The sequence below is a fragment of the Erpetoichthys calabaricus genome, chromosome 14, assembly GCF_900747795.2.
Source record: "Erpetoichthys calabaricus chromosome 14, fErpCal1.3, whole genome shotgun sequence".
NCBI lineage: Eukaryota > Metazoa > Chordata > Cladistia > Polypteriformes > Polypteridae > Erpetoichthys > Erpetoichthys calabaricus.
In genome coordinates this window covers 78,986,598-79,004,358 of record NC_041407.2, presented here as the reverse complement: position 1 = coordinate 79,004,358, position 17,761 = coordinate 78,986,598, and the positions used below count along the sequence as shown (strand labels likewise).

General features: G+C 42.6%; 1 protein-coding gene across 2 annotated transcripts in view; it reads left to right on the top strand.

Annotated features, from left to right (window-relative positions):
* Positions 1-17,761, top strand: part of LOC114665310 (exostosin-1c-like) — a 547,907-nt gene that overhangs the window by 19,853 nt on the left and 510,293 nt on the right. For both annotated transcript variants that reach the window (XM_051919090.1, XM_028819793.2), the window contains exon 2: positions 5,852-7,121. In XM_051919090.1, the coding sequence (XP_051775050.1) occupies positions 6,187-7,121 (935 nt within the window). In that variant the 5' untranslated portion in view covers positions 5,852-6,186. The remainder of the gene's footprint in view (positions 1-5,851; positions 7,122-17,761) is intronic.

The window sequence follows — 17,761 nt, the reverse complement described above, 5'->3', positions numbered from 1 at the left end:
AAGGCCGCCCCACACACCATGACAAACATCAAGCCCCTAATGTAACCATCATGGACACGAGGCCTGGACTTGTTCTGGTGAATTCAGGACAGCAACCCAAGGCTACTGCCGAGTCATTTAGGCTCTCTGCTGGCTCCTTCCCATCCAGTAACTGGAGTGTTATCGTTTATGTGTGGCTTCATTGTGCACTTCTCCAGGATCTGGGAGACGACATCTTGATCCTCAGGAAGGCAGTGAGACTCGGATAACCTGAGAAGCCAAAGCAGGTAGAGGCCTTTAAAAAGCCCCTATTGTATAAAACTGGCAGTGTCAACAATGCCCGCTGAGGATTCAGCCATTCTTATTTACTTTATTAACTGAAATGTAGCCATCTAGATTAGGAGAAAAGGAACACCACTCCGAAAACAGGGTGCACTTTTACAAGCAGCCCTGCGCTATTTTATATAGCTCCTTTCGGCTGGCCGAAAACTGATGAAATCTGGCATTAGAATATTTTTTTTTATTGTTTTCTGTTGTCATTTGGATGCCATAAAAGCTTTTAAGTATTTAAAAACTGTAAAATAAATTGTCAGGGGTTCTCAAAAGTCTTTACCTCCTCGTTGATATTTCAGCTTTTCTTGATGTAAACTGAAATCAGGACTAACCATCCATCCATTTTCCAACCCGCTGAGTCCGAACACAGGGTCACGGGAGTCTGCTGGAGCCAATCCCAGCCAACACAGGGCACAAGGCAGGAACCAATCCTGGGCAGGGTGCTAACCCACCGCAGGACACACACCCACACACCAAGCACACACTAGGGCCAATTTAGAATCGCCAATTCACCTAACCTGCATGTCTTTGGACTGTAGGAGGAAACTGGAGCACCCGGAGGAAACCCACGCAGACACGGGGAGAACATGCAAACTCCACGCAGGGAGGACCCGGGGAGCGAACCCAGGTCCCCAGATCTCCCAACTGCGAGGCAGCAGCGCTACCCACTGCGCCACCGTGCCGCCAGGACTAACCATGTCAGGCTAATTTTTAATGAAATCTTGGAACAAATGATACTTAAGTGGATCATTTTAAGGAATAATAATTAAAAAATGTCATCTTTGGTCCTGTCACTGTGTGTGTGTGTGTGTGTGTGTGTGGGAAAGGCCATGGTAAGCCCATGACTTTCAGACTGGATGAGGTGGCAGCAGGGCATCTGAGGGTGGGGGGCAGAGCTTGTCTGTGCAAGTGCTTTGGTGGGGAGTGGAGTATGATGGCGTTTGTGTGGTCACTGCTGCTGCTTCACCACTCCACTGTTCTGGGTTTGCATCCAGCATCCCACTCTTTGCCTATATGGCGTTTCCCATTTGTTTTTTCTCCCGTATCTTCAAAGGCCTGAATGCTTAGTGGTCTCTCCCGTCTGGTGCTATCTAAGCTTAGGTGTCCAGTTCTAATCAAAGGTGGTCACCTCCTTGGATGCTTTCAGGTTTTATTGTGTTACAACATTCAATCCAATGGATTTAATTTTTGATCAACAGAAAATGACCCTTTAATGTCAAAGTGAAAACAAATCTTTGCAGGGTGATGGCAATGAATCACAAATATTTAAAAAGAAAATAACTGATTTTATAAGTCTTCACCCTCTTATTATGCCATGCCTGAATCGTCACTGGTGCAGCAAACTGGTTTTAGTTCAATGGAGGTCACCTGTTCGGGGTTTCAGTTGACTGTTGTATAAATGTATAAAGGAAGCTCTGAATTATGGTGAGTCAGTATTTATGGCCTAACCTACACAATGAAGACCAAGGAACAAGCAACTCTGTGAAAAGGTCATTGGAACGCACAAGTCAAGGGATGGAGACAAGAATATCCCTCAGAATCCAGTTAAAGCAATCATTAAGAAATGAAAAGGGTCCGGGACAGCTGTAAGTCTGCCTACAGAAGGTCATTCACAAAAAAGGAGTGATCAGGCAAGAAGAAGAGGAGTGAGGGGGCCACCAAGAGATTTATGAGACCTCTGAAGGATTGACAAGCTACAGTTGATAGGACAGCAGAGGCTGTGCATACAACAAATGATGCCTGGGTGCTTCACAGAGAGCAGCAAAGAGAAAAAACGCTCACACAAAACATCTCGGCTAGAACTTGCCAGGAAGCACATGGGATACTGTGAAGCCAGCTGGAAGAAGATTTTATGATCTGATTAAACTAAAATTGAGCTTCTTGTCCATTAGACTAAATGCCAATCCAAACACTGGCTCTGCACATTAACAAAATTGTGTCATGGTGGTGGCAGCTTCAGGCTTTAGAGATGCTTCTCTGCAGCTGGCCCTGGCAGACTTGTAAAAGTAGAGCATAAAATGAAGGGAGAGCAGTACAGAGAAATCCTGAAGAAGAACCTGATGGAGTCTGCAAGAAACCTGCACCATGGGAGAAGATTTGTTTCCCATCAAGACAACGACCTTAAAGGAGAAAGCCAAAGCTACACAGGAATGGCTTGAAAATAACAGTGAGAGCGTTTACAAAAAGGTGTGCAACCAGTTAGGGCAGAGAGCTGGTTTCTTAAAAACATGCGAGTGTCCACCTAAGGAGTTATCCCATGGGAAAACACTCTGATGACAATAAATGGTGCAAAAAAGAGTTAGTCGTCCTCATCTGCCGCTGTGAATCTGTCTCCAGTGCAGTGCGAGGAGTGTTACTTTTAAGAGAATAACATTATTTACTACTTATGAGTAATGTTACTAAATATGTTATATGGATACTTGATATCCTGGGTTTGCTTCCCGGGTCCTCCCTGCGTGGGGTTTGCATGTTCTCCCAGTGTCTGCGTGGGTTTCCTTCAGGTGCTCCGGTTTCCTCCCACCATCCAAAGATATGCCGGTTAGGTGGATTGGCGATTCTAAATTGTCCCTAGTGTGTGTTTGGTGTGTGTATGTGTGTGTGTCCTGTGGTGGGTTGGCGCTATGCCCGGGATTGGTTCCTGCCTTGCGCCCTGTGTTGGCTGGGATTGGCTCCAAGCAGACCCCCGTGACCCTGTAGTTAGGATATAGCGGGTTGGATAATGAATGGAGGGATGGATGGATACTTGATATAAAATGCAATGTGTAAACAGTGTGTTACTTTTACGTTACTTTAGTAACAAAAATTGCACATTTGGCTGGTCAGCATCTTTTATGAAATACTAAGCCCATAAATGAACGTCCATGAAACTGAGCAGAAACACAGCGAAACCTGATCAACATTTAGCCGTCCATGTGCTTTGAAATAACCTCCATCCTCCTGTTACATCTCCGACCTGAGCCCCTTTGCGATATGAACACTGATCGCTGCGTCACTAGATCATACTGTTTCAACATTTCTATAGCAAATAGATGGATGAAACCTAAATTGACACTTTATTAATATTTTTCTGTTACTGGATTACATGTCAAAATGATGCTTTAGATCTTGGTTTCCACTACCGGATTGCATGCAGCACTCACTTTTCTGCTTAACTATGCGATTGAACCCTGCAAAAGAGTGGCGCACCGATACGTGTGCTTCCTGCGGGATGATAATAATAATACATCCATCCATCCATCATCCAACCCGTTGAATCCAAACACAGGGTCACGGGGGTCTGCTGGAGCCAATCCCAGCCAACAAAGGGCATAAGGCAGGAACCAATCCCAGGCAGGGTGCCAACCCACCGCAGAATAATAATGCAGGTATTTTTTAGTTCAGTAAGATAACAATTGTGTTTGTTATTTTGAAAAGCAATCCGACAACGCAATGCTCATAACTATTAACGTGTTATCCCAAAAATGCTTCTGTACTTTGATCTCGTCAGCATTAATTTCATGATTTCTGAAATACTGAGTCTGGCTATTTTCAGTCAGGAGAAGGAATAATGTGACCTCTCGAGCAGTTGAGGAAGCGTGTCTACTGAAAGCGTGAGACAAACTAAGAAGCCGTACAGAGTGCAGCAGACATTCGCAGGACTACGAAATCCTTAACAGCATCCCGGTTAAGGGTTTACACGGCCAAATAACTAGCTTACTCACGGAGAGCTCCAAGTGTGTTAACCCAGCTTCTCAGAGACCAATAACCCTGGGCTTACATGACATTTTAGAAACCGGATTTCTGTGAATAACCGAGTTATTATGGTGCATGTAAACACACTGAATGTGAATGTCCTGGAGTGGCCGAGTCCAACTGAGACTTACGATCAACATGCGGCCTGACAGAGCTCAAGCAGTTTTCTGAGAAGAATGGGAGAGAAAAATGACAAATGTGCTCCGCTGTGCTAAACACACAGACTCAAGGCTGTCATGGCTGACTTGAAGGGGGTAAATGATTATGTGATTAGTTATCTTCTACTTTTGTATTTGTAATTAATGTAGGTCACTTTTCTGAGATCTGTTTTTACTTTGTTTGTTGATCAGTCACAAGAAAGTCAAATTATATTCATTGTGATTCAGTGTTGTATAATACTGTGATTAAAATGTGAAAGCAGCCAAGGGGGTGATTACTCTTTATAGACGCCATGGGTGTGAATGAGTCCTGTGACAGGCTGGTTTGTTGTCCAAATTTAGCTCCTGCCCTGCTCCCAGTGCTCTGGGATGGGTGTTGATCCTCTATAATCCTGAATTGGATACATGTGAGGAAGTAATGCTATTTTTTTTGTGGTTAATTAAAAAATAAATATGTAAAGTAATCAGTATGTCAGATAAATCATCACCCTTGCTTTCCCTGAGACGTACCACCATGACTAGCAGCAGTGCCAATCCACCACACTACTGCACTCGACCACTGGGAGGGTGACTGCATCAGCAGCCTCTCGGGAAGTGACAATAAGATGAATTGTGGTTCAAGCTGCTTCCTCGCACATTCTGGGTGCCATGTTGCTTCTCTGCATATAATTTGCATGACCTCCCCGTGTTCATGTAAGTTTTTATTTTCTCCCACAACACAAACATCTGCAGTTTACGGTGACTGGCAATTCTAAACTGGCTCCATGTGTTTACAATGGAATGACACTCCTTTCAGGGCTGTTTCCTGACTCTGATTTGGATTAAGTGGGTCTGATAATGCTGTGTTGTTATCTGCTCCACTCCAAGGGGCATCACAAGCACGCACATTAAGTACGGATGTTTCTTTATATTATTAATAATAACGCACACGTGAAGTGGCGCACATGAGGCCCTGTGTGTTGTGGTCCAGGCCCTCAGTCGCTAGACCCCTTTCAGGGAACACTTCCAGGCACATTTAAATTAGCCAATGCACGTTTGTCTGATTTTAAAAAGTGAATTTATTTGCACAGCCCATAAAATCCTATCAATGCTATTTATTGTGTGCTATTATTTAATTTGTGGAATATACTAAAAGAATGCACAGTGCCTATCTGTTCATTTCAATCACAGACTAACGAGACTAGCAGAAAATCTAATTTAACTAAGTAATAAAATCCAACTGGCAAAAAACACAGGCATTTTCTTGGGTACAGTCCTATAAATACAGAGGGATCACTTTAAAGTGCGTTTGCTTTAATATGCAGCACTTCACTGAGATTCATCGAGATGAATGTATAATTTTATAAGCAACGTTTACACCATGGCGAGAAATCAAAAACTCAGTCAGGAGTATTCCAGCATTTTTTTGCGTTCTTATTTATTTGACTCAGAGGTTCAGTTATGCACTAAGCAAACAGAAAAACAGAGTTCATTTTCAGAGTCCCCTTCGCACTTGGCGGCAGTTCAGATGGTCTGAGGGATTCCTGTTCTCCCGGGGGCTGCGGGGCATGCAGTAAACATCAGCACCTCGGCCTGTTAATTTAGGTAAACTGTTGGCTAAGAAAGGGTCATTTATCGACCTAACTGTACCCCTTCTGTTTTCTCGTCAGCCCTTCAGAGAGTCGACTTGGAACAGCTTTCTCCAAGGAGGTTTGGCTCATGGGAAATGCTGGTGAAAAGGACTTCCTGGAGAGATGCTGGCACTTCTGACTGCTGGAACCAGACTGAATGAAGACAGCATGAAGAAGCAGGGGCGGGAGTCGATGTCTGTAAGTCCGACTGACTGTGCGCCTGGAGGAAGAATTTGTGCTCAAAATGGGTGTCATAGTCAGCCCTGAATCTTTTGTCTTCTTTACCGTAACCTAAATCTGAAGCTCTAAGGAATCGCCTTGCCCGATCCTTTCACCAAAGAGACTCGCAGACAGCTGGCACTCTGGAGAAACCCATGCAGGCCAGGAAGAAATACATTCTCCTAGCCTTCTGTGCTGCCTGGCTCCTTGTCTTCTACTTTGGTGGGGCCCAGATACGCTTGCTGAAGCTCTTGTCGCATCGCAAGAATGAGGAGGCCAGGCAGTGGCCCCAGTGGGTGGACAGACATATCCTCCGGGGTTATGCTTATGTGGACGAGCTGCAAAATGACGGCGAGGTTCAGCTGGGCTCCCCGAAATCAAAGCGTGAAACCAGGACAAACATCTACAAAAACAGCCGGTGCAGAATGGAGACCTGCTTTGATTATTCCAAGTGCGCCAGACATGGCTTTAAAGTGTACGTCTACCCGCTGGAGAAAGGTGAGCACATGTCGGAGAGTTACCAGAAGATTATCACATCCATCGTGGACTCCCGCTATTATACCCATAACCCCCAGGAAGCCTGCCTGTTTGTGTTAAACATTGACACTCTGGACAGGGACCGTCTATCTGCACAGTACGTTCAGAACGTCAACGAGAAAATCCTGGGATACCCTCTTTGGAATGAAGGTAGAAACCATGTCATTTTTAATTTATACTCCGGCACCTGGCCCAATTACACGGAAGACCTTGGCTTTGACATCGGGCAGGCCATTCTGGCCAAGGCCAGCTTCTACGTGGAACATTTTCGGCCCGGTTTTGATATTTCAATACCCCTCTTTTCCAAAGAGCACCCCCAGAAAGGTGGGGAGAGGGGATGGCTTGTGCATAATAACGTCCCCCCGCGTCGGAAATATCTGTTGGTTTTCAAAGGGAAGCGGTACCTGACGGGTATCGGCTCAGACACCAGGAATGCCTTACACCACATACACAATGGGAAGGATATCATTTCTCTGACAACCTGCAAGCACGGCAAAGACTGGGAAAAGCATAAAGATGGCCGGTGTGACAAGGACAATGAGGAATATGAGCAGTAAGTAGAGGTCTTGTTTCTAATTTATTTGTCCGCAAATGAAAATATTCACAGTTGTGGAGTATACTTAGAAACAGGTGAATGTTACCTTTTTATGTGATGTTTTAGACCTGTACCTCATTAAAATCACAAGAGGTATTCATATGAAGAAAATGAAATCGATACGTTCGCCTCCAACCTTACATAAGAAATCCTTTTAGGCTTTTGTAATGAAGAGAAAATAAACACGCACAAGTTAAGGGGTCAACTTCATCCATGTGTGGATGAAACCTTCACGCCTACCTAGATGTGTTAGTGTGCAGGGGGGCATGAACTTGACATCTTGGTGGAAATCGCGAAACACATGGATTGGGAATGCCATTCATCTCCATCGAAAGGTTTATGCGAAATCACAATCCAGCATTTGTTTCTCCTTGAAATGCTGGCTCCATGCATAGGTATGTCATCGATTACAGCCTGCTGAACATAACGATGAAAAGCAGCAAACACAACAGCCGGCACATTGCCTCTTAACTAATGGTATTATTTTTCAACGGGCCCCAGAGAGAGCTTTAAAATGAGTTCCACCTCCAATTGACATAGTTTTTTACTGGAAAGTTGACTGTATTCAATATTTATAGCCCTCTGCTCGAAGAGCACATTCACCGAATGGGTGCACCGTTACCATACGGCTGATTTTGAAAACGCCAGGTCTCTGGACATCTTTTATTAATAGCGCACTTAACTTAAACTGTATGCTGTATTGTCTCACTCCACCTGGATGGTCTGCTTCTTGTGTATATCTGTATTGCACAGTTTCACTCTTACTTGGAATGGTTGACTTAGCATTGGGAACATCAAGGGATTTCATCTCCCACACAGAGTGCTGACTCCATTGTCCACCACTTAGATTTGACGATCCTGGCCTAGAATTAAACGAAATGTGTATCATGCGGAGACAAGTTCCATATGAACATCATGGGTGATTTGGTTTAGAATTGCCATGCAAGATTTCCCAGAGAAGCCACAAAACATGACAGCGTTAAAATTTGACCTTTTCTTTGTGGTTTCTTGCACTGACAGTCACATTGGGAATATGAATTGGGAACTTAAAAAACAATGAAATAGTAGTCGTAGTTGTACTGTCACGTGTACAGAGTGCAGTGACATTCTTACGTTCAACCAGTATGTAACATACCACCAGTGCCACGATAAACAAGAATGTATGAAAAGACAGAACTTCATTGTTTAATAGAAAGCATAAATCAGCTTACCAGATGTCCTCCCTTCCTTGTTGTTTGGTTATTATTCTAGTTACATTTAATCGATATGTTACTTTTTTATCTGACAACTGGATGTGCTACCTGTCTAAGACGAGCTGAAGTCGAACTAATCAACATAGACCTTAGCAGTAACATTTGCAGGGTACCTTGCAATTTCATATGTCTCTTTTTTTATGCCCTATGGCATGGGATTCATAAAAGCAGTGTTAATGTTTAGGAGGTGCCATCTGTTGGAATAACAAATGCCAGTGCATTTTATTACTAAAATCATCTGTGTGGTGACATCTTTTGGAATGTCAGAGGTAGAGCAACTGAACAGACAGACACACAGACAGAAACATAGACACTTACCTTGTACTAAGGTGGACAAGCTGTGCTACTGGTCCAAAAGGGGTTGAAATCTAAGCTATCAACATAGACCTCAGTGCTAGCCTCTGCAGTGCACCATGCAATGCCTATGTTTCTGTTATATGCCATTGGGTATGGGATTCATAAAAGCAGGGTTAATGTTTGGGATGTGCCATCTGTTGGAATGACAAATGCAATGCATTTTATTACAAAAACATTTGTGATGCAACATCTTTTGGAATTATAGAGAAATAGCAACTGGGTGGGCACACAGACACTTATCCTTTTATTTCCCATTAGCTGTGCTACGTGTCTAAGTAATCATCGTAGACCTCAGTGTTAATGTTTGCAGTGCACCATGCAATGCCTATGTTTCTGTTATATGCCATTGAGTATGGGATTCATAAAAGCAGGATTAATGTTTGGTATGTGCCATCTGTTGGAATGACAAATGCAATGCATTTTATTACAAAAACGTTTATGATGCAACATTTTTTGGAATGACAGAGAAATAGCAACTGGGTGGGCACACAGACACTTATCCTTTTATTTCCCACTAGCTGTGCTACGTGTCTAAGTCTAAGTAATCATCGTAGACCTCAGTGTTAATGTTTGCAGTGCACCATGCAATGCATATGTCTCTGTTATATGCCATTTGGTACGGGGTTGGTAAAATCAAAGTTAATGTTAGTGATGTGCCATCTATTGGAATGACAGAGATATAGCAGCCCGACAGACACACAGACACGTATCCTTTTACTAAGCTAGACTAGCCGTGCTACTGGTCTAAGAGAGCTTGAAATCTAAGTTATCAACATAGACCTCTGTGTTAATTTTTGCAGTGCACCATGCAATGCCTATGTCTCTGTCATATACCATTTGGTATGGGGTTGATAAAAGCAGTGTTACTGTTAGTGATGCGCCATCTATTGGAATGTCAGAGACACTGCAACCGGTCAGACACCTATCTTTTAATTAAGGTGGACATTTCTTTTTTCTGATAACTTTTAACAAAATTTCTCTAGTCCTGGACCTGGAACAGATGGAGCTGAAAATGGCAATCTTCAGATTATTTCCAAATTCTTCAGTGTTGCTATTTCAGTGTTTAGCTATTTTATTGAACAATTGCCCATAATTTCATGTCAAGGTCATCTGCAGTGAGCTTCACCAGCAGGCCTGTGTAGGACACCCATTATTCTCTGCTTTGTATTGTTATCGTGTTTATCCAGACCAGGGAATAGTGCCGGAGGTTCAGAGACCTCCATTGCTGTCACATTGGATGTCCATATTCTGTAGCTTCCTTAACAAAGCCAACACTCTCTGCTCATCTTTTGGCCCGTCATGTACCTTCTGCTATTGTGCTTTCTTTGATAACTTTGTATTGGAAAGGCCAATGTCACAACTCATTTACCACACTGGGTGGTTTTAGCCTTCATTGGCTTTAGGTGGTAATGGCGTTCTGCATGATCCTGGATTATGTTCAGGTCTTCCTCCTCCACTATTAGATTGGATGTGGTCACCATTCATGACCGCCCTCTGTGAGTGATTTTAGTCTTCATGAGTTTTAGGGCCTGTTTCTAGGTTAGGATTAGGGCTTTGCTCTCCTTTTGAACAAAGATGTAATTCCTTACCACACTGGAGGATTTTAGGCATCCCAGCTTTTGGTTGAAGATTTCAGCCCTCCATGTTGCGCAGGACAGGGTCATAGATATACTGTCGGTAGAAATTAAGAGGACCTGCTTTTAAGACTGACACCATCATAAAAAGGAGGATGGGAATCTGAAACAAATTACCATGTTATGCATTTAAAGTGGAAATCCTGACAATGTTTAAAAAGATCTGAATTAGATTTTGGATCACCGAACAGGCCGGTTATTCTAAATGATCTCTTCTCATTTGTTTCATTCTTTTAAGACACTACTCCTTGGGTGGCTTTTATCCTCCGTTGTCCTCAGATCCTGGAGCTTTGCTGCATGATCTTGGCTTAGGTGAGGACTTCTTCCTAGACGGTCAAATGTCTACAGTGCTGGAGCTCCCCACGCCTCCCACAGCCCCTCAGCATTATCTCTGTGTTTTGGCTGCAAACGCCAGCCCGGCTCTTTGTAGACTTGAACTTCACAGCAATACGTTCATTGCTAAAGCAGAACACAAGCTGTGACAGGCTATTGCTAAACGTCTATTGTAATGTATTTAAGCCTAAACGTCTCCAAAAATAAAGCTATACTTGTGAAATGACTGCAGAATGCAAGTACCACTGCTCATTTTGAAACAGTATCCTAATAAATTCAGTCAGCAAGCTTATTACTGAGGCTGCTGGCTGTAACAAATCTACGGCACACTAATGTTCCCAGAATTACAACTATTGGTCTCTGAGGGCTTCTTTTTCATTTATTTATTTATATTTTGGGGGACTGATATGTCTGATGATTTACAACGCATGGGTGAGTTTTATTTCTACCTTCTGTCATTTCTGTTTCCTATTGCCGGCAACTCGGGTGTTCCTGCCAAGTCGGTGTAGGATTTCCTGCCAGCCAAAGGTGAAAAAAGAATTCTTGATTGATGATGCAGTACTAATACAGAGTCGGGACAGTCAGAAATTTAAGCCTCACTTGCATTTGCAGTGTTTTCAGTGGCTGAATCAGTGAGGTATGATGGCCGCCAAAAGGCCTCCACGAATGTGTTGTGATAGAGATAGGTCATCGGAATGGCTGGGCTCATGGCGGCCCCCTCTTTTACATGACAGGAAATCCAAACTTATGGGGCAGGAAAAGGTGACTGCCCTAAAAAAGGGCTGTCTGAAAATCTTCAGAAGAAGGTACTGCCATTCTAATTGAATTTGGGTGCCTAAATCGTGGGTTTATAACAAGCAGTGTGAGAATTAAAGGCCAGTAAATGTTTCATTGAGTGGATTACATTTTGGCTGCATAGCGGTGTAGAGACCCTTGACTGAAAACTTAAAAGGTAGCAAACTTGGGACACAGAGACATCCCTGATCTTGAAAGGGTTTTGAACCAGGTGACACCTCACCCCGCAAGGACCCCCTTCATGCTCATGATATTTTGGATATGATGGCGGGATGGCAGCCACGTGCCACTTTCCTATCACTGGAGCCTGTGATCCCATAACTCCAAGGCAGCGCTGTGGCAAAAATTTAGAAGAAGTGCTGTTTGCCTGTAGCAGCAACATGAGAGAGACCAGTGGGGTTGCTTTAAGAGGACCAAATAAAAACGTCACCCTTAGGGAAGATGTTGTAAATTTTCTTGTTGGGTGGACCCAGTGAGGCTCATTGGGGTGGCTGTTCCCAAATTGTGGTGAATTATATTGCTTGTTTTCCAAATCTGTGGTGGTATCCCTCAGGATATTCTGTCACTGGACAGATCACTTTGAATTTCTTTCTGCTTTGTTGTCATGATTTTCACGAAAGTCACTATATAAAATGAAAGTCTATTGATATTTAACATCATCATTACATTCTGTGAATGGGTGGCACAGTTGCAGAGTTGCATCACATCTGTGTGGGTTCAAAGCATCAAGCTGTGTGTGTGTGTGTGTGTGTGTGTGTGTGTGTGTGTGTGTGTAGCTTCACCCTGCATGATAAAGAACTCTGATGTGGTCTCAGTGTTGGCACTCGACAGCAGAGGAGCCTCAGGAGTGAATTCTGAGGGTGTCTTTAAAGGAAACCTCCACACAAAGATGATATTTTTATTACATATCACTTACCCCATGTGGTTTGTTGTAATGGTCAAGAAAACAAGTAATTTCATATTTTCATGGAGATCGTGGATAATAACGCTTTGAAAGAAAGGGATATCTGTCAATGTCGATCCAAAGCAAATAATATAAACAATGAAAAAAATCTCACGTTACTCACGTCAGATAATCCAACGCTCAAGTCATCCAGTTGCAAGCTCACAATGCTCAAAATGCATGTACTGTATTTGTTGCTAAAATATTGTTAAATAAATACTTTGGGAAAATCAGGGCAGTGAAAGCACAAAAAATGTGTTCACAAAGAAGCTTTTGAATGGAAGACAGGACTCTTAACCAATGCATGATGGGAAGAGGCTGGTCTTCAAATCAAAAGCTTTATCTGTGAGTGTGTTCCTCTATGTACACTACTTTGATTTGTTTCTACAATTCATATTGGGTAAGTAACATATAAAAAATATAATTTTTAGGTGAAGTATTCCTTTGAAAAGGATCTGGTTGTGAATTTCTAAAAAAAAAAAAGGCAAATGTCAGGAAAAAAATGTAGGGGTCACCGTGGATGATATGCATCTAGGAAGTTTAACCAGCCATGCTTACCTTGATAATCTAAAAGAAGTGCAATTGTAGTGTGGGATGCAGCTAAAGGTCTAATGGAGGGCAGCTTTTTGCCAGTCCGGTTGAGGGGCAGTGAAGTTTGGGCTGCTCCCTTGAAACGGTAAAAGTGGGATCAAAGCCCAACAGGAAAATCCCATTGTAAATTTTGTAAACATTCCTTCGTGTGGACAGTGTGCAGAGTCTGCAGAGCGGCCAGATCCCCAGCGTTCACTACACATGGAAGAGACCTCTGCACTACTGGCCTGCTTGCAGCCTCTCCACAACTCTATCAGTTAAGGTGCATTGAAATCTGACCATCAAAACCAAATCCAGTTAATCCATTCATGTTCTAAACCATTTCATCTGGTACAGGGTCTGGCTGGAGGAACAGGTACCACCCCTGGACAGGCTACCAGTGCATTGTAGGGCACACTCATATGTGCCAGACTAGAGCCACCAATTTATGTAGTCAGTCTGCACTTCTATGGTATGTGAGAGGGCAACCAAAGTCCATGTGGAGGAAACCACCAAATTCACACCATGAGAACATCCAAACCCCATATAGATCGTGACTAGGCTGAAATCTCAGTTCGGTCTGCATCAGTTTCCCTAAGCACAGTGCCAACATGATATGAACAGGCTGTGCCAAACGATTCAGATGTCTGAATCATGTTACAATTCACTTTACCTCATCTTATTGAGTTTGAATCAGTGGCCTCTATGAAAGAGTGATGGATGTTCTGTCTTGAGTTTGCAATCTTCACTAAGCACGCTCTGTCTTTCATAAATGGGATAAAGCAAATCTGGCAAAGGGACTTTGAGTAAATTACAAGAAAATGATCAGACATGAATTTGAATATGAATATAAATGAAGTGTCTTCAGAACAAACCATCTGCCTGAAGCTTACCATGTTTGGGCCTGCTCAGTACCTGGATGGGAGACCAACCAGGAAAGCTTGAGTTGCTGCAGGAAGAGGTGTTGGTGAAGCCAGCAGGGGGCGCTTACCCTGTGGTCTGTAAGCAGATTCTAATGCCCAAATGCTGTGCCGTCGTTCAGATGAGACATAAAACCAATGTCCTGACTCGCTGTGGTTATAAAAGATCCCTGGGAATCTTTCTAAAAGAGATGGGTGTACCCGGATGTCCTGGCCAAACTGTGTATCATGCCCAGATCATTCTGATCATCCCCTGTCTCTAATGGGCTAACTGTCCCTTTCACCACATAATAGCTTATACTGTCACATACGGCATATTGTCACAAAAATGGCTGCTGTTGCATCTACCAAGTGGTGGTGGGTGAAGTGGTACTCTGAGTAGCTAGAAAAGCACTATACACGGGTAATTAATTAATTAAAGTGCACACATACATACTGTACGAGCAGGCTTATCAAGAAGGTACAACAGCAGGTAAGCAAGAGAGCATTACCTACAGAAGAGGGAATGAGTGAATGAATGAATCAGGTAGACGCAAATACAGCTAACCCACAAAAGACAAGGGGCACTTCACAGGTCACTGATTTAGCTGACTAGGTGGGCAAGTGCTCGATATAAATGTCAGACGTTTCCAGTAAATAAACAAAATGAATCCAAACCACTGAGTGCTTTGGAAGAGAAAATGCAGATAAACAGGAGATCGGCTACAGGTAGACGCCATATAGAGAGTCTCGGGGAGGTTTGGCTTGGGATACAATGTCTGATTATGGTTCATTTAAAAAAAGGGGAAGACATAGAATGCAGGAAATTTGGGTTTTAGTGCAAGACACCACGTCAAAGTGGACATCAGTCAGACAGTGCTGCATGGATGAGCTGTGTGACGAGCAAAATCAGGGCTTGGCCAGCTTCTCCTTAAAAAAATGATCACTGAATTTTACACTCTTTTTTTTTATGCTTTCTGAGTGCTACACCAGAGATGAACAGCTGCCTTTTCCTTTCCTCCTTAGTGATTCAATGTCTTTTTATGCTGTTGTTTTTGCACAATTCAGTAACAGTCCCTTTTTGTTAAATGCTCAATTTACCTGATTTTGGTGTTTGCAGTAACTTACATCTACTTTTAGTAAAGCCTTATTGAACAAGACTGGGAGTGCAGACAGAAATTACAGGCTGTATGGCACCTGGTCGATAGGCGACTTAATTGAGCAGACACAATGTTCCTGTAGCAACTTCTGCCCAGAATCTGCACAACATAGCAGGAAAAGACAAAAGCACACATATGTCGACCTCACACACACATATATATATATATAGAGAGAGTGTATGTGTGTGTGTGTGTGTGTGTGTGTGTGTGTGTGTTGTCACATGTGGGTGTTTGCATCTGGACGGCTCTGTCAAGTTACAGCAGACATTGGCAGTGTCAGGGTGAAAGGAGTCTCTAACTACCTCTACTCACTTCACTGCAGTCCAGAGCACGAGGCCAGAGATGGGCATGTGATGTCACTTCCGATAGGTCCTGTCTCTTCCATCCTGGGGGCTAGTTAAAGCGTCAAGGCTTCAGAAGTTACTGCCCATTTGGACCAGACTTAGTTAGCTTATGGAACTCCACATCAGAGATGCCCATTTTCCAGACAGAAAGCACTCAGGACGTGAAACTTTAATTTTGCTTTCAGTGCCTTGAATTAAAAAGGGGTACCTGACTGGTCCCCAACTCTTTATCGTTTCCTGTTTTAAGTTATAGGCAGGATTACAATACTTATATATGTGTACATACATACGTATTTATTTATATATAGTGGTCGTCCGATGAATTACTGATCGATATAATTGCAGCCCTTTGGGGTGCCAAGCCGGCTGTCTCTGTTTACTTGTCAAAATTATACAAATGAAACAACTTGTGATGGCGTTTAACACTCGTATAAATAAAATAAGGTATCCCTTAATGATTGGGTAATTAAGACTGCATGTAAGGCTCTTGTCATTCAGCTGGTGGAGCTCCTCTCCTCGGTTGCTTACTCCATAAGTGATGTCGTTCACCAAGCTGGTCTTGAATTTATAGCTCGGGGAGCAGAAGGGGCGGAGTTAGTTGTCTTCACTGGGTGGCCTTTCTGTGCTGCAGAATAAGGAGATGAGAAGTAGTTAGCAGAGGCAGCGCCACCTCTCAACTTGAACTTGGAAGGTGATCCTCTGACGAACATGCATGATTGTTTTATATATATATATATATATATATATATATATATATATATATATGGAAGAGAAGGTCTGTGGTACGGTTTGCATATTTGCAGCTGGAGATCCACAAAGGGAGAAAAAATGAATCACGTATCATAAAGTAGTTTTATTCCTGAGCTTTCAACCCCTACCAGGGTTCTTCATCAGAGGATAATGCTTAGACTTACAAGAATCAAAGGCAATATATAGCAACACATTAAGTGGGGGGTGTGGTGGGGGGGAGGTGACTAAGTCAGTATGTTTATTTATTATGTACATGTTCTTCTTAAGTTAGCATATGCTGGATTTATGTCCAAGTGTCTGTTGATGGCGTTTTCATTTGATAGCCAATACTCGGCCAACTCTCTGGCACTTTTAGTACTGGCCTTAAATGATATCTTTTTATTTACGTATTCAATTAATTGTGCACATGACAATGAACTTGACTTTATAATGGGAAGGAGTAAAAGTCCACTTGTGGGGACTCTTATGCCCACTGATACTCAATGAAACAGGGCCAGTTCTTTGTCTCCAATTAAATTTGTATGCATGGCTTTGGAATCATCCTCATCATCATTCTCAGTTTTCTAACCTGCTTATCCAGTCCAAGCTCAGAGGGAGCTAAGGCCTACCCCGATTACAGTCTGTCACAGTGAACATATGTGCTTGCTCCCATCTTTGACAATAATAATAATAATAATAATAATAATAATATCATGTCGAAGATAAAGAAACTAGTTACCAATATCAGCACAGACATAGCAAGGAAAGCTAATAGCTTATTTTGTTGATTTGTTCTCGTGTTTTAGTATTTTATGCTTCATATTATGCTCTATTACCCCTGAATAAAGAGAGTAAAGAAAGTGGGAAATAATAATAATGATAATAATAATAAGAAGAAAAATATGAATAGATAGATACTATTATAATTTAGTATAATAACAATACAGTAACAGAAATATCCTCTGAGTAAAAGGCATTGAACTAAAATATAAGGGTATTTTGTGGATTACCTAAAATTTTGATGATTCCTGAAAAAATCTGATCATTTTTAGCAAAAAAGGAAATCGCATTTAGAAGTGCTTTGCATTTTATAATTGTTGTTTTGTTGCTATTATTATCCTATGATATTTAATTACATAAGCAGGATTGAAAGCAGATTAGTGTTGCAGCCTGTCAGTTCCACAGGATTTGGGTTCAAGGCCTGGCTACGCAGAAACGTGTCTTAGCTTAGGTGACTCTCTGTGGGTGAATGTTGATGTGGCAATGAGAATGTCCTGGGATGGCCTGGTGTCCTCCACATTGTGGGCTCCTGCCTTGTGGCTGAAGCTCCGGGGTTCGCCTCTGTCTCCCTGTAAGCCTGCATATTGGAGTAAGTACATTCAGATAACTGATTACTGCTGTCATAGCTGTTTTACTGTGTATGACGTATTTCTAAGTGTAGACCCTGGATTGTGGGAAATACAGACACTTAGAATTCATTATCCATCATCTGTAAGAGACCTTCAATTAGTCCACCCATCACACATGTATTCCTTCCACATTCCAATACCTCCAGTCTCTGCGTCCCAGTTCATTTTTCCA